Consider the following 23079-nt stretch of genomic DNA (forward strand, 5'->3'; position numbering starts at 1 on the left):
ATTTATTAAAATAAAAATAAAATAAAATAATCATTTTAGTAGCCCTTTTTGTCTTTTTTCTTTCTTTTTTAAAATTATTTATTAATATTTAATACTCTGAATTTGCTTTTGTTTTCTTTACCTGTTGTTGAAAGTGCCTTGACTGTTGTGAATTATTATTAAATTATCTGTTGAGTGAATTATGAATGTATGTTTGTTGTTTAATGAAAATAAAATAAAACAATAAACAAGGCACAAAGCTCCGCCCCCAATGCGCGCTACCGCGGATACAAAATATTTCAGGGATACAGAATTTCGCACGACACCGGAAATGACGAAATTACCCGCGTCTTTTTCTGTTCACATCTTTTCTTATCACTATTATATATCTTTGAACGACTGTAACACAGAAATGTTTGTCAACATTATTATGCTCCAGGCAAAAAAAATTCTACATAAATGTCGATTTATGAAAGTAAGGCCTACTTTTTCTAATTGGCTTAATGGGTTACAATTATCAATCAAATCTTGGAGGATGATTAAGAGTACAAAAGCCCTTAAATTGATATCTTTGTTAAAAACATTTAAAGTGATTGAGATAGCCCTTTTTGTCTTTTTATTTTATTATATTTTATTTTTTTAATTATTTATTCAAATTAAATGAAATAGAATAATGATTTAGGTAGCACTTTTTGTCTTTTTTCTTTTTATTATTATTATTTATTAATATTTAATATCCTATCTGTATTTGCTTTTGTTTTCTTTCCTTGTTGTTGAAAGTGCCTTGACTGTTGAGTGAATTATAAATGTATGTTTGTTGTACAATTTTTTAAAAAAACACAAAGCTCCGCCCCCAACGTGCGCTCCCGCGGATACAAAATATTTCAGGTATACAGAATTTTACACGACACCGGAAATGACGAAATTACCCGCGTCTTTTTCTGTTGACATCTTTTCTTATTACTATTATATATCTTTGAACGCACTTATGTGCTCAGATGATAATAATAAGTAGGGAAATGTGCGAATTGAACCTCGTCACCAATAACAATGTACTTTTTTTTTTTATTTAAAACATTTTTTTATTATTATTATGTATTAATATTTAATTCCCAATCTGTGGTTTACAATTATCAATCAAATCTTGGAGGATGATTAAGAGTACAAAAGCCCTTAAATTGTGATTTAGGTAGCAATTTTTTTCTTTTTTAAATTTATTTTATTTGTGTGTTTTTTTATTATTATTTATTAAAATAAAAATAAAATAAAATAATCATTTTGGTAGCCCTTTTTGTCTTTTTTCTTTCTTTTTTTAAATTATTTATTAATATTTAATACTCTGAATTTGCTTTTGTTTTCTTTCCTTGTTGTTGAAAGTGCCTTGACTGTTGAGTGAATTATATATGTATGTTTGTTGTACAATTAAAAAAAAAAAAAAAAAAACCCACAAAGCTCCGCCGCCAATGCGCACTCCCGCGGATACAAAATATTTCAGGTATATAGAATTTTGCACGACACCGGAAATGACGAAATTACCCGCGTCTTTTTCTGTTCACATCTTTTCTTATTACTATTATATATCTTTGAACGCACTTATGTGCTCAGACGATAATAATAAGTAGGGAAATGTGCGGATTGAACCTCGTCACCAATAACAATGTACTTTTTTTTTATTTAAAACATTTTTTTTTATTAATATGTATTAATATTTAATTCCCAATATGTGGTTTACAATTATCAATCAAATCTTGGAGGATGATTAAGAGTACAAAAGCCCTTAAATTGTGATTTAGGTAGCCCTTTTTGTCTTTTTTTTTGTAATTTTATTTTGTTTTTTAATTATTATTTATTACAATTAAAATAAAATAAATAATGATTTAGGTAGCCCTTTTTGTCTTTTTTCTTTCTTTTTTAAAATTATTTATTCATATTTAATACTCTCTGAATTTGCTTTTGTTTTCTTTCCTTGTTGTTGAAAGTGCCTTGACTGTTGAGTGAATTATAAATGTATGTTTGTTGTACAATTTAAAAAAAAAAGCAAAAAAAAAAGCACAAAGCTCCGCCCCCAACGCGCGCTCCCGCGGATACAAAATATTTCAGGTATACAGAATTTTACACGACACCGGAAATGACGAAATTACCCGCGTCTTTTTCTGTTCACGTCTTTTCTTATCACTATTATATATCTTTGAACGCACTAATGTGCTCAGACGATAATAATAAGTAGGGAAATGTGCGGATTGAACCTCGTCACCAATAACAATGTACTTTTTTTAAAATTTAAAACATTTTTTATTATTATTATGTATTAATATTTAATTCCCAATCTGTGGTTTACAATTATCAATCAAATCTTGGAGGATGATTAAGAGTACAAAAGCCCTTAGATTGTGATTTAGGTAGCAATTTTTTTCTTTTTTAAATTTATTTTATTTGTGTTTTTTTTATTATTATTTATTAAAATAAAAATAAAATAAAATAATCATTTTGGTAGCCCTTTTTGTCTTTTTTCTTTCTTTTTTAAAATTATTTATTAATATTTAATACTCTGAATTTGCTTTTGTTTTCTTTCCTTGTTGTTGAAAGTGCCTTGACTGTTGAGTGAATTATAAATGTATGTTTGTTGTACAATTTAAAAAAAAAAAAAAGCACAAAGCTCCGCCCCCAACGCGCGCTCCCGCGGATACAAAATATTTCAGGTATATAGAATTTTGCACGACACCTGAAATGACGAAATTACCCGCGTCTTTTTCTGTTGACATCTTTTCTTATTACTATTATATATCTTTGAACGCACTTATGTGCTCAGACGATAATAATAAGTACGGAAGTGTGCGAATTGAACCTCGTCACCAATAACAATGTACTTTTTTTTTATTTAAAACATTTTTTATTATTATTATGTATTAATATTTAATTCCCAATCTGTGGTTTACAATTATCAATCAAATCTTGCAGGATGATTAAGAGTACAAAAGCCCTTAAATTGTGATTTAGGTAGCCCTTTTTGTCTTTTTTTATTTTTATTTTATTTGTATTTATTTATTATTATTTATTAAAATTAAAATAAAATTAAAGAATGATTTAGGTAGCCCTTTTTGTCTTTTTTTCTTTCTTTTTTAAAATTATTTATTAATATTTAATACTCTCTAAATTTGCTTTTGTTTTCTTTCCTTGTTGCTGAAAGTGCCTTGACTGTTGAGTGAATTATAAATGTATGTTTGTTGTACAATTAAATAAACCCACAAAAAAAAAAACACACAAAGCTCCGCCCCCAACGCGCGCTCCCGCGGATACGAAATATTTCAGTATACAGAATTTTGCACGACACCGGAAATGACGAAATTACCCGCGTCTTTTTCTGTTTACATCTTTTCTTATCACTATTATATATCTTTGAACGCACTAATGTGCTCAGACGATAATAATAAGTACGGACGTGTGCGAATTGAACCTCGTCACCAATAAGAATGTACTTTTAAAAAAAACAATTGTTTTTATTATTTTTATTTATTAATATTTAATACCCAATCTGTATTTGCTTTTGTTTTCTTTCCTTGTTGTTGAAAGTGCCTTGACTTTTGAGTGAATTATAAATGTATGTTTGTTGTTCAATAAAAAAAACCAACATAAAAACAAACAAAAAAGGCACTAAGCTCCGCCCCCAATGCGCGCTACCGCGGATACGAAATATTTCAGGATACAGAATTTTGCACGACACCGGAAATGACGAAATTACCCGCGTCTTTTTCTGTTCACATTTTTTCTTGATTATTGTTTCTCGACTGTTTGTAAATGTTGAAATTTATAAATAAAGGTTTAAAAAAAAAACTATTATATATCTTTGAATGCACTTATGTGCGCAATCGATAATAAGTACGGAAGTGTGCGAATCGAACCTCGTCACCAATAAGTATGTACTCTTTTTTTTTTTTTTTATTATAATTATTTATTAATATTTAATTCTCTCTGTATTTGCTTTTGTTTTCTTTCCTTGTTGTTGAAAGTGCCTTGACTGTTGAGTGAATTATAAATGTATGTTTGTTGTTCAATAAAAAAATATTTAAAAAAATAAAATAAAAATGAAGAATGTACATCCTACCTCGTAGCCAATCAGAGCACACTAGCACCGGTCTCAGCCAATGAGCGTGCAGGCCGTGATTAATTTCAGCTGGAGGTGATGACCACGTGACCGCACTTTGGAAGGTAAAAGATGTGGTCGGACCAAAAAAAGATTGGGGAACAAAGTAAATAAAACTAGTAACGACGAGAATGCGTGATATAAAGCAAGGTTAAGAACATATATTGTTAATACGACGCTCGAAATATGGCGAATAGGATGCAGTCAAGTGAAAGTAAGGAAAATATCGAGATGGAATTATTCTCTTCTGATCGTTCCTGTATGATGATATCAACTCTAGAACGAGAGCAACAATACTGCTTTTATGAGGTAAGTGCACACCTTTACTTGATTAAAACATACATTTCATAGCTGGTAATGAAAAAAAATACTCGAATATGTCCCAAAAAGACATTTATTGTATCTTTACTGAATGATCTTCCGTTCGAATGGTGGGCGATAGTGATAGTCGAAACCTGACTGATACCTTTCAATAGACCTGCCAATATTGGCAACTTGTTTACAAATTAAATACAATTAAAAAAAAAACATGTGTAAAGTATCATCACGTTTATGGTTTGTGAAACATTTCACCTATTTGGGAAATAATAATAAAAGCACATTTAATTATGTTTTAGCTACATTAGTCCAGGTCCACAATAAAATTAAACCACCCTGCTTAAAATTCTCAAATCTGGACTGATTATTCTCTGAAACCTAAACACTAATAAAACACCATTTTTGATTTGTGAAATGTATGATTTATTTGTGAAAATATATCAAGACCCATTTAACCCTTCTTTTTAGTCTGGTGGACCACATAGTCCAGATCAGTGTTTTTCAACCTTGTTTGAGCCAAGGCACATTTTTTGCCTTGAAAAAATGCGGAGGCACACCACCAGCAGAAATCATTAAAAAACCAAACTCAGTTGACAGTAAAAAGTCGTCGCAATTGTTGGATATGACTTTAAACCATAACCAAGCATGCATCACTATAGCTCTTGTCTCAAAGTAGGTGTACTGTCACCACCTGTCACATCACACCCTGACTTATTTTGAGTTTTTTGCTGTTTTCCTGTGTGTAGTGTTTTAGTTCTTGTCTTGCGCTCCTATTTTGGTGGCTTTTTCTCTTTTTTTGGTATTTTCCTGTAGCAGTTTCATGTCTTCCTTTTGAGCGATATTTCCCGCATCTACTTTCTTTTAGCAGTCAAGAATATTTCAGTTGTTTTTATCCTTCTTTGTGGGGACATTGTTGATTGTCATTTCATGTGCGGATGTACATTGGGGATGCCGTCTTTGCTCCACAGTAAGTCTTTGCTGTCGTCCAGCATTATGTTTTTGTTTACTTTGCAGCCAGTTCAGTTTTAGTTTCGTTCTGCATAGCCTTCCCTAAGCTTCAATGCCTTTTCTTAGGGGCACTCACCTTTTGTTTATTTTTGGTTTAAGCCTTAGACACCTTTTTACCTGCACACTGCCTCCCGCTGTTTCCGACATCTACAAAGCAACTAGCTACCGGCTGCCACCTACTGATATGGAAGAGTATGACATGGTTACTCTGCCGAGCTCTAGACAGCACCGACACTCAACAACAACACATCATTTGCAGACTATAATTACTGGTTTGCAAAATATATTTTTAACCCAAATAGGTGAAATCATATAATCTCTCACGACACACCAGACTGTATCTCAAGGCACACTAGTGTGCCGCGGCACAGTGGTTGGACTTTGCTCTGGAGAGTTCCCCTCTGAGTAACCAAGCGCTTGGTTTAACGTCATTTTCCTTCGCTTCTCGGCATGCGTTTAAGAGCACACTGCTGTGTTTAGATGGAGACAGGTGCTGACAATATTGGAGACACTTGTCCCCACACAAAGTATACAGCAATGGAGAAAACTATTTGATGTTTTGCAGCAGGCGATGTGTCGTGAACGTTGTCACAACTTGTTTAAAAAGTCTTTAGTTTGTTTACTGGGATGTTCACTCCTCCTTTATTGAACTGCAAACCGTATCAGTGTTCAAATAACATCAATACTAGCTAAAGTGTTTTGTCAGCTCATCAAATTGAATGCAGGTGGTGAAGATTGTTTATTCGATGTGGGAGGTATCACTTCGGGTTTTTTTTTTGTTAGCCAAACTGCTTTGTGTTTTATTTTGATATCAAAAAGTAAACACCAGGTTTTGTAAACATTAAAGGCCTACTGAAACCCACTACTACCGACCACGCAGTCTGATAGTTTATATATCAATGATGAAATCTTAACATTGCAACACATGCCAATACGGCCGGGTTAACTTATAAAGTGCAATTTTAAATTTCCCGGCAAACTTCCGGCTGAAAACGTTTCGATATGATGACGTTTGCGCGTGACGTCAATCATTGAAACGGAAGTATTCAGAGCCCATTGAATCCAATACAAAAAGCTCTGTTTTTATCTCAAAATTCCACAGTATTCTGGACATCTGTGTTGGTGAATCTTTTGCAATTTGTTTAATGAACAATGGAGACTGCAAAGAAGAAAGTTGTAGGTGGGATCGGTGTATTGGCGGCGGTATACAGCAACACAACCAGGAGGACTTTGAGATGGATAGCAGACGCGCTAGCCGCCGACCTCACCTTGACTTCCTCCGTCTCCGGGCCGCCGACCGCATCGGTGATCGGGTGAAGTCCTTCGTCGTACCGTTGATCGCTGGAACGCAGGTGAGCACGGGTCGGGATGAGCAGATGAGGGCTGGCGTAGGTGCAGAGCTAATGTTTTTAGCATAGCTCTGTCGAGGTTCCGTAGCTAAGTTAGCTTCAATGGCGTCGTTAGCAACAGCATTGCTAAGCTTCGCCAAGCTGGAAAGCATTAACCGTGAAGTTACATGTCCAGAGTTTGGTAGTATTGTTGATCTTCTGTCTATCCTTCCAGTCAGGGGCTTATTTGTTTTGTTTCTATATGCAGTTAAGCACGATGCTATCACGTTAGCTCAGTAGCTAAAGTGCTTCACCGATGTATTGTCGTGGAGATAAAAGTCACTGTGAATGTCCATTTCGCGTTCTCGACTTCCATTTTCAAGAGGATATAGTATCCGAGGTGGTTCAAAATACAAATCCGTGATCCACAATAGAAAAAGGAGAAAGTGTGGAATCCAATGAGCCAGCTTGTACCTAAGTTACGGTCAGAGCGAAAAAAGATACGTCCTGCACTGCACTCAAGTACTTCACTCTCACGTTCCTCATCCACAAATCTTTCATCCTCGCTCAAATTAATGGGGTAATCGTCGCTTTCTTAGTCCGAATCTCTCTCGCTGCTGGTGTAAACAATGGGGAAATGTGAGCAGCCCTTCCTCCTCTGACGTCACGCTACTTCCGGTACAGGCAAGGCTTTTTTTTATCAGCGACCAAAAGTTGCGAACTTTATCGTCGATGTTCTCTACTAAATCCTTTCAGCAAAAATATGGCAATATCGCGAAATGATCAAGTATTACACATAGAATGGATCTGCTATCCCCGTTTAAATTTTTAAAAAAATAATTTCAGTAGGCCTTTAACAATACGGCCGGGTTAACTTATAAAGTGCGATTTTAAATTTCCCGCTAAACTTCCGGTTGAAAACGTCTATATATGATGACGTATGCGCGTGACGTCAATCGTTGAAACGGAAGTATTGGTACCCCATTGAATCCAATACAAAAAAGCTCTGTTTTCATCTCAATATTCCACAGTATTCTGGACATCTGTGTTGGTGAATCTTTTGCAATTTGTTTAATGAACAATGAAGACTGCAAAGAAGAAAGTTGTAAGTGGGATCGGTGTATTAGCGGCTGGCTGTAGCAACACAACCAGGAGGACTTTGACATGGATAGCAGACGCGCTAGCCGACGCTAGCCGCCGACCGCTAGCCGCCGACCGCACGGATGATCGGGTGAAGTCCTTCGTCCTTCTGTCGATCGCTGGAACGCAGGTGAGCACGGGTGTTGATGAACAGATGAGGGCTGGCTGGCGTAGGTGGAGCGCTAATGTTTTTATCATAGCTCTGTGAGGTCCCGTTGCTAAGTTAGCTTCAATGGCGTCGTTAGCAACAGCATTGTTAAGCTTCGCCAAGCTGGGAATTATTAACCGTGTAGTTACATGTCCATGGTTTAATAGTATTGTTGATTTTCTGTCTATCCTTCCAGTCAGGGGTTTATTTATTTTGTTTCTATCTGCATTTGAGCCCGATGCTATCACGTTAGCTCAGTAGCTAAAGAGCTTTGCCGATGTATTGTCTTGGAGATAAAAGTCACTGTGAATGTCCATTTCACGTTCTCGACTCATTTTCAAGAGGATATAGTATCCGAGGTGGTTTAAAATACAAATCCGTGATCCACAATAGAAAAAGGAGAGAGTGTGGAATCCAATGAGCCAGCTCGTACCTAAGTTACAGTCAGAGCGAAAAAAGATATGTCCTGCACTGCACTGTAGTTCTTCACTCTCACTTTCCTCATCCACAAATCTTTCATCCTCGCTCAAATTAATGGGGTAATCGTCGCTTTCTCGGTCCGAATCTCTCTCGCTGCATTGTAAACAATGGGAAAATGTGAGGAGTCCTTCCTCCGGTGACGTCACGCTACTTCCGGTACAGGCAAGGCTTTTTTTTATCAGCGACCAAAAGTTGCGACCTTTATCGTCGTTGTTCTCTACTAAATCCTTTCAGCAAAAATATGGCAATATCGCGAAATGATCAAGTATTACACATAGAATGGATCTGCTATCCCCGTTTGAATAAAACATTTCATTTCAGTAGGCCTTTAATTGTTTTTTTCATGTCACTTCAAAAATTATTTATGTGACATCATTTTGTTAGTGTTATTGTGTATAGTTAATTCCTGTACAACATATTTCTGTTCAAATTCATAATGGATCTGTCCCAATACATCATCTATATCAGTGGTCCCCAACCGTTTTGTAGCTGCGGACCGGTCAACGCTTGAAAAATTGTCCCACTGACCGAGAGGGGGGGGGGGGGGGGGGGGGTTTGTTTTGTTTTTTGTCATAAAGAAATACAATCATGTGTGCTTACAGACTGTATCCCTGCAGACTGTATTGATCTATATTGATATATAATATATATATTGTTTTTTATGTTGATTTAATTAATTTTTTTAAAAAATTGTATTTATTTTTTTCTTGTGCGGCCCGGTACCAATCGGTCCACGGACCGGTACCGGGCCGCGGCCCGGTGGTTGGGGACCACTGACCTATATGATGTACATAACTTAAAAACTCTCTATTGGTTTAACGTAATTTTCCCTCGCTTCCCGGCGTGCGTTTAAGAGCACACTGCTGTGTTTAGATGGAGACAGGTGTGGACAATATTGGAGACACTTGTCCCCACACTAAAAGTATACAGCGAAGGAGAAAACTATTTAATGTTTTCCAGCAGGCAATGTGTCGTGAACGTTTTCACAACTTGTTTATGAAGTCTTTAGTTTGTTTACTGGGATGCTCCTTTATTGAACTTTAAACTGTATCAGTTTTCAATTAATATCCATACTGGCTAAAATGTTTTGTCAGCTCATCGAATTGAACGCAGGCGGTGAAGATTGTTTATTCGATGTGAGAGGTATCACTCCAGGGTTTTTTTTGTTGTTGGCCAAACTGTTGTACTGAAACACTAGGGAGGCGTTGCAGAAGAACAAAGCTTGTTTATTAGACTTCATCTTCATTAGCCAAACTGCTTTGTGTATTTTTTTTGTATTAAAAAGTAAACACCAGGTTTTGTTTACATTTATTGTGTTTTTTTCATGTCACTTCAAAAATCATTCACGTGACATCATTTTGTTAATGTGTTATTGTGTGTAGTTAATTCCTATACGACATATTTCTGCTCAAACTCATAATGGATCTGTCCCGATACATCATCTACATGATGTACATAACTTAAAAAAAATAAATAAATAAAAAACTGTATCAAAATGTAAAAATAGAGATAAAGGCATCATGTAATGACAAAAAGCTGACAAGTTGATGTTATTAAAGAATTAAAAAAACTAATATTTGTCTATAAATATATGGATAACGTCTATCTATAGTCTTTTTATTAGACATTAGAAATGACATGATGGTATTACGTTCACACCCCAACACTGCTTTACCTAACCATCAGTAATCATGATTTCAATATTGATAACAATAATCTTAGGTATTACTTTGGCCATAATTGGCAGCCCATATATATATATATATATATATATATATATATATATATATATATATATATCCTGCAAATAATGATTGCCTTTGCGCCCTAAAATATGAGCCCTCCTTTAAGGCAACACTTGCCTTGACCTTAAAAAGTTAAAATTCAAGGCCTGTATATTTTCACAAATATTAAAGGTTTAACAAACCATAAACTTTGTTACAATGATTCTCTACTCAACATGTATTCATATGTTTGTTACACACAAAATTGTATAATGCATACATTGTTTTTTTTGTCATTAATTTGCACTAGTAACAAAATTATTAAATAACCATACCAATTCAAGTGAAAGGTATCAGTCCGGTGTCGACTATCAGTATCGCCCACCATTTGAATCTAAGGCTAACCAAATCTAATCAATGACACCACTACCAATAGTGGGAAAATGAGGAATTATATTAATTGTATGCAATATCAAGCTATTGCAACAACAACAGGACTTCTACCAAAACAAATTATAATGATGACGATATCCTTTTTTTAAATTCAGAAAAACTTGGTGCCTCCTTTGGTTCGTAGTTGTGAGGAAAACCCACAGCCCATGGTTCGGATCAAGCAGGACAGGCGGCAGCAAGCCAAAACCAAAGCAAACACACCTGCCAGGGAGAGAACTAAGCGCTACCCTCCACCCGCTGCCTTTACGGAAGAAATGGAGATGGAAATGGAGGTGGGGTCCTATCAGGGATGTCATGTATCTCTATTTTGTATCTATACATATGAATGTGTGTGTGTGTGCATATTATACTGTGTGTGTTTTGTGGAGAATGCATATATGTTTAAGAGTTCTTTATTTATTCATTGTCATGTTTGAAGCAGCTAGTGTTTTTCCATTTGTACTCTTTCTATTTTTTCATTTTATGTCCGCAAGTAAACTGTGTGTTACCTTGAAGGCTTGGAATGTATGAGTTGGAGTACTCCCTTATATCTTATCTGTATTAGAACAATGAGGCTCTATTCCTTTCTGGACAGGGTGGGGGCTTTCTTCGTATGCAAGAAGTTGTCTCTTCCGTTTGAATGTTAGACCATCCCGAGATGATGGTATGACTGTATTGATGTGGGCTGGTCTCCTAAAGCTTTAGTAAAACTTGATAATATTCCTATTCTGTCTTGATGGTCCTTCTTACTCAGCATATATGTCATCTAAAGAACTAGGGATTGACCAGTGACTTTAATTCCCTGAGAGGAAGACTGGTCAGACGCAACAGTTTACAGTGCGTTCGGAAAATATTCACATCACCTGTTTTTTTCCGTTGTTACAACTTAATTCCAAAATTGAATACATGAATTATTAACCTCTAAATTGGACCCCATTATAACTTTTTTATTTTTTAAATGTTTACAAATGTACTGTAGTCCATTTGTTTGTTCCTTGTCTCAGACGCTTCTTCCTCCCACGAGCTCTGAGGTCAAGCTGGGAGAGCTCAAGACCCCGGTAACTCCTTCCATTTTTGTATTATTATTATCTTTGCATGAATGCTTCAACATGATTCATCTACTGCACATTCTGATCACTAACCAAACTCTTATCCCTTCCCTTTTTCAGTCCGCTCGGAAAAAAATACTCAAACTGAAATCAATTGAAATAGAAATGAGTACAAACCCCAAAACCAGTGAAGTTGGCCCATTGTGTAAATGCTAATTAAAAACAAATTACAATGATTTGCAAATCCTTTTCAACTTATATTCAATTGAATAGACTGCAAAGACAAGATATTTTAACGTTTAAACTGGAAAACTTGTATTTTTTGCAAATATTAGCTCGTTTGGAGTTTGATGCTTCTGCAACATGTTTAAAAAAAGCTGGCACAAGTGGCAAAAAAGACTGAGAAAGTGGAGGAATGTTCATCAAACACCTATTTGGAACATCCCACAGGTGAACAGGCTAATTGGTAACAGGTGGGTGCCATGATTGGGTATAAAAGTAGCTTCCATGAAATGCTCAGTCATTCACAAACAAGGATGGGGCGAGGGTCACCACTTTGTGAACAAATGCGTGAGAAAATTGTCAAACAGTTTAGGAACAACATTTCTCAACGAGCTATTGCAAGGAATTTAGGGATTTCACCATCTACGGCCCGTAATATCATCAAAAGGTTCAGAGAATCTAGAGAAATCACTACACGTAAGTGATGATATTACGGACCTTCGATCCCTCAGGCAGTACTGCATCAAAAAGCGACATCAGTGTGTAAAGGATATCACCACATGGGCTCAGGAACACTTCAGAAAAACACTGTCCATAACTACAGTTCATCGCTACATCTGTAAGTGCAAGTTAAAACTCTACTATGCAGGGCCAAAGCCATTTATCAACAACACCCAGAAACGCTGCCGGCTTCGTTGGGCACGAGCTCATCTAAGATGGACTGATGCAAAGTGGAAAAGTGTTCTGTGGTCTGACGAGTCCACATTTCAAATTGTTTTTGGAAACTGTGGACAGACCAAAGCGGGAAAAAACCATCCGGATTGTTATAGGTGCAAAGTTCAAAAGCCAGCATCTGTAATGGTATGGGGGTGTATTAGTGCCCAAGACATGGGTAACTTATACATCTGTGAAGGCACCATTAATGCTGAAAGGTACATACAGGTTTTGGAGCAACATATGTTGCCATCCAAGCAATGTTATCATGGACGCCCCTGCTTATTCCAGCAAGACAATGCCAAGCCACGTGTTACATCAGCGTGGTTTTATAGTAAAAGAGTGCGGGTACTAGACTGGCCTGCCTGTAGTCCAGACCTGTCTCCCGTTGAAAATGTGTGATGCAATAAAATACCACAAGGGAGACCCCCGGACTGTTGAACAACTTAAGCTGTACATCAAGCAAGAATGGGAAAGAATTCCACCTGAAAAGCTTAAAAAATGTGTCTCCTCAGTTCCCAAACGTTTACTGAGTGTTGTTAAAAGGAAAGGCCATGTAACACAGTGGTAAAAAATGCCCCTGTGCCAACTTTTTTGCAATGTGTTGCTGCTATTAAATTCTAAGGTAATGTTTATTTGCAAACAAAAATGTCACATTAAATATCTTGTCTTTGCAGTCTATTCAATTGAATATAAGTTGAAAAGGATTTGCAAATCATTGTATTCTGTTTTTATTTACGAATTACACAACGTGCCAACTTCACTGGTTTTGGGTTTTGCAGATTCAAATGTTCTTTTTTCTGTGTGCTGCTTTTTTTTTCTTACTGTGATTCAACCTAATCATGTGTTGATTGCTGTCTCTATTAATCGTCCTAACGAAATTTAGTGGTCCTTCTAGGGAAATAATCCAACGGATGTTGAACTCTCTTACAGTGGACTCACACGTCCTCTTTGAAAAAGGAACGTCGGGCCAAATGGAAGAGTTTGACACCCCAAAAGACTGGGCTGGTGGTCAAAGACGTACTCTGTTTATCAGGAGGTTACTATGACGACGAACTCACAAGGTGAGAGTATGAAAGGGATTGTCTTTTGGCTGTTTATGAATTTAGATTAGTTATGCAACACAAATTGAGTCCACAAAAACACATTTTAATTTAGTTGGAGGCACAAAGTAAGAGCCCCATGTACTCCTTTTTAGACCGCTCAATAGGGGAACCTCAAAGATCTATCTTGGGCCCCTGCTTTTCAGGGATAAGTTGAGATAACATATCCATTAGCGCTGTGAATCTTTGGGCAGCGCAGGATTCGGTTCTGAGATAACGATTCGATTCAGAATCGATTCTCTATTCAAAATTATTCTCAATTCGAAATCCACACTCTAATATAATTGGGTGCAAGTTCTATGATCAACTACATTTCTCTATAAAATAAACATTTGTGATACATTTCTATATTACTTAAAAGAAAACTGATTTTGTTCAATAAAATTCTACCCAAACATAATAAAGGCAAATACAGATAAGGCAACAAAAGAAGTAGCCAAGACTTTTCAAAAGTAAATCTGTACAGCATATTTAGGCATCTACAGCAACAATATGATTTGGCTTAGTGCCTGGACAGGATAGATTTAAAATAAAAAAATAAATGTTTTTTTTTTTTTTAAATCGATTAGGAATAGTTACAAATAAGAATTGCGATTCATTCAAAAATATATATATATTTTTTTTTAACACCCTATCCATGCCAAATCAAAACAGAAAGCGCGATACATAAAAATTGCAGAATTTAGCACACATTCTACAACGATGTGAGTTGTGTGGTCCTCTGATTTTTAAATGTGTATTTCTATTTATTGTTTTAATTGGTTTTACCCTTTTGTGGAAGTTGCTTCCTAGCAGTTCCACTGTAGACACGGCACAGGAGCCAAGCGTGCAGTTTTTAACAAAGTTAAAGACAACAGATGATTAGATTAACACGTACCACCTGGGAAATCTAATCACCTGTCAACTGTGTCTCGCCGTCAGCACATGCCCCGCCCCCATCCGATGGTGCTCGTCCTCAGCACCATAGACAGAGGCTGTGACCTATGCTTCTGTAGGCGCGCTGGCCACACCTTTAAAATAGTTTTTAATCATATTTATTTTTACATTGTTTTTATATTTATTTATTTTGTTTTTATTCAGTCAGTGGTGGAGCTAAGGATAGTGTTTGAATCTTGTTTTTAATATTTTTCTGCAGCACTTTGGAAACATTTTTGTTGTATAAATGTGCTATATAAATAAAGTGGATTGGATTGGATTCGTGCCTAATACAGAATTTCCATTCAGCCTCGAATGGTCAGCCACACAAGTTGAAAGTACAACTGTCATTAACATCTACAAGCCCCCTACGTCTCGGCTTCAAGTAAACTTAATCCGTGCTTTTGACCCACCCTGCATTTATTTGGGTGACTTTAACTGCCACAGCATAATTTGGAAAAATACGTCATACAACCCAGGCGGTGTCACGGCTGAAGATGTTTGGAAGACCTTTAACCGCCTTACAGATAGAATTTCCAGACATTGTCAATGTCCGGTGACAGCCAACTCAATAGCTGAACAGCTCCTTGCAAATGGCTGCTTCAAGGATACCAACATGGATGACACCTGTTCCATCAAGCAAAAAACAACCAGTCGATGGCCACATATCAGTACCCTTCTAAGCTGAAGAACTAGCTAACGCTATTATCCAACTAAAGAGTGGACAAGCCCAAAGCCCTGACATCATCCCACCTGAGTTTCTTTTACACTGTGGCCATAGATGCCTGGAATGACTCCAGGTGTTCTACTCCTCCTGTCTCCTTCGTCCGTTGATGCCCAAGATCTGGTGGAAGGTTACCGTCATTGCTCTGCCAAAACCAAACAAAACTACGGCCGACCCAAATAACTACCACCCTATTTACTCCCCAGCGTCCCCTTCAAAGCTCCTCGAACAACTCCCTCTTGCCCGGTTGGAGCCATTTGTGCACCCCCAACTTCCTGACACCCAAGCGGGCTTCCATCGCGGATACCGTACTGTACAACACAAGGAAGCTTTCAAGTAACTATAAAGTCAGCTTTAAAAAAGGATGCTAGACGGGTGTCATCTTAGTGGACCTGACCGCAGCCTATGACACAGCGAGACACCACGGCTTGACTCTGAAACTCTTCCGGATCTATGCTAATCGCAATCTAGTGCGATTCATTGCTAACAACATTGCGAATCGCAGTTTCATACTAAAGACAATGGACAGTCCAGCCGCCCAAGACGCCTAAGAAACAGAGTTCCCCAAAGATTGGTAGTGGCCTCTATGATATTTAACATTTACATTAGTGACCTGCCTTGCACAACATCTCTGCAGTACGCATATACCGAGGACTTCACTCTTCTTCACTCTGACAGATGCTAGTCAAAATTAGAATGCGTGCTTCCAGCAAACATGGCACTGGTAGCATCCTATATCAAAACTTGAAGACTGAAGCCAAGCATGACAAAAACCACCGCTCAGCTTTCCACCTCAACAACAAAGAAGCTCGGCGCCAGCTTACAGTCAACCTTAACAGGACACCTCTGCCCTACAACCCTACTCTAACATACATTGGGGTAAATCTAGATAGGCAGCTGACCTTCGGGTGACACCTTGAATTTTCTACGTGGCAAAATGTTATCTAGGAACAACCCTCATCGTCTGGCAGGCTCATCCTGGGGAGTCAATAAGTCTACCCTTCGCACTGGTCCCCTGGCCCTAGTCTACATTGCTGCACAATATGCCGCTCCAGCATGGTGCCAAGTGTACACACTAAAAAGCTGGACACGTCTTTAAACGACACCTTGAGAATTATTACTGGCTGCCAACGACCCACCCCGTCTGATTTCCTGGCAGTGTTATACTTTGCAGAGAAGACTATTCAGAGACTGGTGAACAAGGCCTTGTTGGATGTGAACTATCCCCTACAGAACTCTCAACTTTTTGCCCTTTTCTCCCACCACATGCAGCAACTCTTCACTTCTCCAATATCAACATCCTTGACGGATGGAAAACTGGCTGGCAGAGAGACCCCACGACCTACTCAATTTACAGTATGCCCTAACACATCGTTGCCACCAGGTGCCAACATGCCTCGTAGAGAATGGCTAACTCTAAATCGGCTACAAAATGGAGTCGGCCATATCAGCTCTGACATGTACTTCTGGGGGCAGGGCCAATCAGCAGTCTGCATGTGTGTCCACACTGTGCAGACTGCATACCACATACTCCGCAAGTGGCCCACCCTACGCCCACTTGAGGACAAACTCCTTGACCTGCTCAACCACAACCCTGACACAGTGAGCTGGCTGCAACGCCTGAACCAAACGACATAGCGGCCAAAAAACGGAAGAATAAGAAAAGGCTTTGGTCATCTTATCTTTTTCTCTCTTTGCTAAAGAACAAAAACAAGTTGATGTCGTTACATTGATAATGCTGCTCAAAGGTCATGCTGATTCACTCGTTTTACTCGTAACTCTTTCTCAAGGCGTTGAATCGATCACAACATGACCGTTCAGGTTGTTTTTTAAGACATCCTGACCTGAAGAGAATACCATGACCTGGAATACTCACAGGCATAATTTGATTTACATTTCCCCCTGACTAATCCGTAATAGGGCAGCACGGTGGCAGAGGGGTTAGTGCGTCTGCCTCACAATACGAAGGTCCTGAGTAGTCATGAGTTCAATCCCGGGCTCGGGATCTTTCTGTGTGGAGTTTGCATGTCCTCCCCGTGACTGCGTGGGTTCCCTCCGGGTACTCCGGCTTCCTCCCACCTCCAAAGACATGCACCTGGGGATAGGTTGATTGGCAACACTAAATTGGCCCTAGTGACCAAAAGTTGCGAACTTTATCGTCGTTCTATACTAAATCCTTTCAGCAAAAATATGGCAATATCGTGAAATGATCAAGTATGACACATAGAATGGATCTGCTATCCCCGTTTAAATAAAACAAATTCATTTCAGTAGGCCTTTAATTCTAAAAGAGACAAAACTCAAATAGAATTTGAAAATCCAAGAAAATATTTTAAAGACTTGGTTTTCACTTGTTTAAATAAATTCATTAATTTTTTTACTTTGCTTCTTATAACTTTCAGAAAGACAATTTTAGAGAAAAAATACAACCTTAAAAATTATTTTAGGATTTTTAAACACATATACCTTTTTACCTTTTAAATTCCTTCCTCTTCTTTCCTGACAATTTAAATCAATGTTCAAGTATTTTTTTTTTTTATTGTAAAGAATAATAAATACATTTTAATTGAATTCTTCATTTTAGCTTCTGTTTTTTCGACGAAGAATATTTGGGAAATATTTCTTCAAACTTATTATGATTAAAATTCAAAAAAAGTATTCTGGCAAATCTAGAAAATCTGTGGAATCTGAGGCTTTTGACAAAGTTGCAGAAAAGTACTCTCAGGTCATAAACAGAGTTGGGCAAGAGTTTGAGAACAGGTTTTGTGACCTGGATCAGCTTGAGCCATGTATGTCGTTCATTTCTAATCCTTTCATGAACGTGGACATATCATGCATTGCTGAGCAGTTAAGTGCAACATTCAACCTGGATGCTGAACAGGTGGAGATTGAAATTGTAACACTGCAAAATGATCTCCACCTCAAAGCCCACCAGGCTGCACCAAACTTTTGGTGCCTTGTTGACACAGAAAAGTACAGTGGTGTATGCGCAGCAGCTATGAAGGTTGCAAGCCTGTTTGGTTCAACGTATCTTTGTGAATCAGCCTCTTCTGACATGAGCTTCATCACGAACAAACACAGAACACGCCTCACTGATGCATATCTGCAAGACTCACTCAGAGTTGCAGTGTCCAGTTACACACCAGAGTACAACACACTAGTTAACAGCATGCAATGCCAGGCTTCCCACTAACTGACAAAGAAACAGATAACAGATTTGGTGTCCAGTTCAAAGTGTGACATGATTTATTTAAAAATTTGAGAGTTGACCTTTGTATTTTACATGAGTTATTTGTACAAACATGTTGCAAAGTAATTCATGATTTGTTAAAAAACTGTTAGTGGCTAGCTAGTTAAAATGGGATATTGTGATTTCACAAGACTGTCTTAGAAGTGATCATTTGAAAATGTTCAATTTGAAAAATGTGCACTTAGAGAAAATATAAAAATAAAGTGTTGCATATTGATATTTATCTTTTTCTATATATATTTATTGTGAGAAATCATTAAGATGATCAGTGTTTCCACAAAGATAAATATAATTAATTATTAATAATAACATAGAGTTAAAGGTAAATTGAGCAAATTGGCTATTTCTGGCAATTTATTTAAGTGTGTATCAAAATGGTAGCCCTTTGCATTAATCAGTACCCAAGAAGTAGCTCTTGGTTTCAAAAAGGTTGGTGACCCCTGCTCTAAATCAACCAAACATTTAACGACCCCCCCTGGCAGTACCTTTTGCGGACCCCTTGTTGAAGACCTCTGTTAAGTTGAATTATCCGATACATCAATCTAAGTCATCATTACTGTACTTACTGTCCCCGCAGAAACATTGCACCACATGGCAAAGAGCAAGAAGCTCTTTCGGCCATTGGAATGGCCGCTCGGATAACCGTTGACAGTGAGTGGTCACCCAAACAGTTGGAGAGTCGGCTGGTGGCGTTTTTCCGAGAGCGAGTTCCGAAACAAACTGGACGCAAGTTTTCCTTTACATATTTACAGGTATGTGTTGTGCAGCACGGCAAAGCCTTGTTTTTTTTACGCCCCACTTTTTTGTAGGATTTGGTTGGATAATAACTTTGTTTTTTGTATACCGTCTTTACGACTGTCTTGTTTGGTCATGTTTTTAAAACCCTTCCTTGTGGTCTACGTAGCATTTAATGGTGGTGCTGTGGTTCAAATTATGGTAACACTTTAGTATGGGTAACACATATTCACCATTAATTAGTTGCTGATTAACATGCAAATTAGTAACATTTTGGCTCTTAATTAGTCAGTATTAAGTACTTATTAATGCCTTATTCTGCATGGCCTTAATATACAACCAGTAAGCCATTAACTATAAGAGTTCCCTCAATACCCTCAGAATTATTGCTTATTAGTAACCCTAACCCTTATACTCTAAATTAAGTCTGTTACTTTAATAAGCAACTAATTAATGGTGAATATGTTCCCCATACTAAAGTGTTACCAAAATTATTTATTTTGGTAACACACTGTCACAATGCGACATTTTGTGGGCGGTGTTATTTACGTGCCGAAGCCCTCCTCCCGGTCATGCCCTCTTCGACAGCAATCCCACCTGTCCGCCACGTTGTAGTTTTTAGCGCTTCCATATCGGGGCTACTAACCGATTTAAGTTAGAACTATGCACTACTTATTAGAAATGGCCAGAGCGGAGGATTTTAGCATGCATGTGCATGTGTGAGCTAGTCTAACCCACAACGATGAACTTATTGATATCACTTTGGACTACAATTAATTTTTTTTTTTTAATGGTAGACTCACGCAAAGCTCCACAACGACATCCTCTGCTCAGATCCCAGATCTGAGCCGAGGATGTCGTTGTGGCTTGTGCAGCCCTTTGAGACGCTCGTGATTTAGGGCTATATAAATAAACATTGATTGATTGATGAGATAATGTGTCATGAGACATGCAAATATAAATTATATACAAAGAGGATAAAAGTAAAGGATATTAAATGAGCTCAAACATACCTACAAATGAGGCATAATGATGCAATATTTATATAGAGCTAGCCTAAATAGCATGTTAGCAACTCACCAAAAATGCCTGATTAGCACTCCAACAAGTCAATAATATCAACAAAGCGCACCTTTGTGCATTCACGCACAGCATAAAACTTTTGGTGGGTTCAAGGACTGCCAAAATAAGTAGGACAAAACGATGTTCACCAAATAATGTCATCAGTGTGAAGCATACACACAAACATATTAAACAGTGGGAGTTCTGACAATTGGGAAGGTTTGTGTCGTGTTTGTCCTCAAACAAAAAACATACCAAAACAAAACATATATTTCTCCCCCATCTTTTTCCATTTTCAATCCTTTTTTAAAAAATGCTCCAGGGAGACACACTAGGGCGGCACTATCCAGTATTTATTTCAAAATCACACTGGTTGATTTATTTATTTATTTTTTTACTAAAAAGTTACTGAATCGATTTCAACTCACTAAATCATTTCAGATCGTATCGTTCTAAATAAACTAATATCGTCCCTGAATCGTATCGGCAACAACATGAAATTAGGATTTGAATCGAATCATTGTTAAAATAAAACGTTGCACCCCAAGTAAATTACATTGTTTTGGTTTTTTTATCCCAGAAGTTTATTTTGAAGTACTCACTTTGCAACATATTTGGTTGACTTGTGCTGTGCAGTGCATAGAGAGCTGCCGGGTGCTGTTTGTCCCTCGTACTCCTGCAGAAGGCTGGACTGGAGCACAGGTCCTCAGGATCTCAGAGAATGGTGCCCTGTATCTCCTTGGCCACCATGACCACCCGAAGGTAAATACATTCCATTAGGACTGTCTTTGACTAAGGATTGTCATAGTTGAATCTGAATTGTCAGATTTTGCCCAAAGTTGACGATCCGTCGAATCTATGGCGTTGTTTTTTTTTTTTTAAAGGAAAAATTAACGGATTGTGATATGTTGTACTGTATACTGTCTGATCACCAGTGTTGGGACTAACGCATTACAAAGTAACACATTACTGTAACGCTGTTATTTTCGGTGGTAACTAGTAGTCTAACGCATTATTTTTTATATTCAGTAACTCAGTTAGTTACTACATGATGCGTTACTGCGGTATTTTACGTTATTTTTTATGTAGTATCAGCTAGAAACAGAGAAGATCTGAGTGTTTTATTGGAGAGCTGCGGTGTCGTCCTTCTGAATCTTCCTGTGTCACAAGGGGGAGAAGAGAAAAGGCGCGTGGGAGGGGCGTGTCTGTGTTTACTAACAGGACATCATGGCGGAGCCGAAGTCGAGTTTCTTAACATGGAGATATTCTGACTACTTTTCTTTTGTCGAGCACAAAGAAAATAACATTTTAGTTAAATGTAAGTTGTCTTGGATCAAAGATCATATCTACTGCCCAAAACAGCAATTAAAATCTGCTGAAACAGCTACAAAAGCAACATGCTTTGACGAAGCTAGTAAAGAGAGACACACTTCACCTCCACCTAAGCAACAGCGGCTGGATTTTAACGGAGGGACTGCTAGCCAGGACAACATTGATAGAGCCATTGCAGCGTATGTGCTAGAAGACATGCAGGCTATTTCTACAGTGGAGTCACCCGCTTTAAGGCAGCTAATTAGCATGATACCGGGCGTCAAACGGCAAATGGCATGAAAATATTTTCCAAGTACCTGGACACAGTGGACAGTGAGTACATAAAAATGGAAAGCGAGCTAAAGAAAACACTCCAAACTATGCCTCTGCTCATCATTCAGCACTGAAGGTACACACACTGTCAATTCTCTTATATACTCTTTCATTCTAGACTTCGAGAGTGTTTGATTATCACATCACTACCATGAATTGATTTACGTGGACCCCGACTTAAACAAGTTGAAAAACTTATTCGGGTGTTACCATTTAGTGGTCAATTGTATGGAATATGTACTGTACTGTGCAATCTACTAATAAAAGTTCCAATCAATCACTCTAAATGTATAGACTATAAAGTTCACAAGCATAAAGAGGGATCTCAGTGGGCCAGGCCAATCTTTCCTTATCTCTAAACTAAAACTGGGGAAATGCGTAGAGTGTTCTGGGCTTCAGTACAGTGTTGATCTCCTGAAGACATGATTTTATTTCACAATTCCTTGAGAGAAAAAAATGCCTGGTTAGGCTTTGTGTATGTCATGTGTGCCTTCCTTGGGTGAAGCCAGCTTTACAGCTATTTGTCATTATGCGGTTTGTTGCTTATGTATGTTATGTTGCAGCTATTTAAAATAGTTTTGTCAATTTGTTCTGGCCTGAAATAAATTGGCCCTTTGTAACATATCTTTGTCTTTGTGTGTTGTATGTAGACCACATTGCTTAGCAGAGTTCAGTGATGCAAATGCATGTCAAGTTGATCAACACATTGTATTATTCTCCAGTGCAATAACAGTACTGAAATGAAGGCTAAAAGGGCATTAATGGGAGCCTTAAAGGCCTACTGAAAGCCACTACTACTGACCACGCAGTCTGATAGTTTATATATCAACGATGAAATCTTAACATTGCAACACATGCCAATACGGCCGGGTTAACTTATAAAGTGCAATTTTAAATTTCCCGGGAAACTTCCGGCTGAAAACGTCTATGTATGATGACGTATGTGCGTGACGTCAAGGGTTG

General features: G+C 37.7%; 1 protein-coding gene across 4 annotated transcripts in view; it reads left to right on the plus strand.

Moving 5' to 3' along the window:
• The first annotated feature begins 4141 nt into the window (after positions 1-4141).
• The window catches only part of LOC133634941 (uncharacterized), a 21938-nt gene continuing 3000 nt past the window's right edge, over positions 4142-23079 (plus strand). For 2 of the 4 annotated variants that reach the window (XM_062027598.1, XM_062027600.1), the window contains exons 1-6: positions 4142-4429; positions 10815-10991; positions 11703-11756; positions 13617-13747; positions 19253-19427; positions 21109-21234. In XM_062027598.1, coding sequence (XP_061883582.1) covers positions 4307-4429; positions 10815-10991; positions 11703-11756; positions 13617-13747; positions 19253-19427; positions 21109-21234 — 786 coding nt within the window. In that variant the 5' untranslated portion in view covers positions 4142-4306. The remainder of the gene's footprint in view (positions 4430-10814; positions 10992-11702; positions 11757-13616; positions 13748-19252; positions 19428-21108; positions 21235-23079) is intronic. The other 2 variants (XM_062027597.1, XM_062027601.1) reach the window with 2 other exon arrangements.

Source organism: Entelurus aequoreus, linkage group LG19 (assembly GCF_033978785.1).
Source record: "Entelurus aequoreus isolate RoL-2023_Sb linkage group LG19, RoL_Eaeq_v1.1, whole genome shotgun sequence".
Lineage (NCBI taxonomy): Eukaryota > Metazoa > Chordata > Actinopteri > Syngnathiformes > Syngnathidae > Entelurus > Entelurus aequoreus.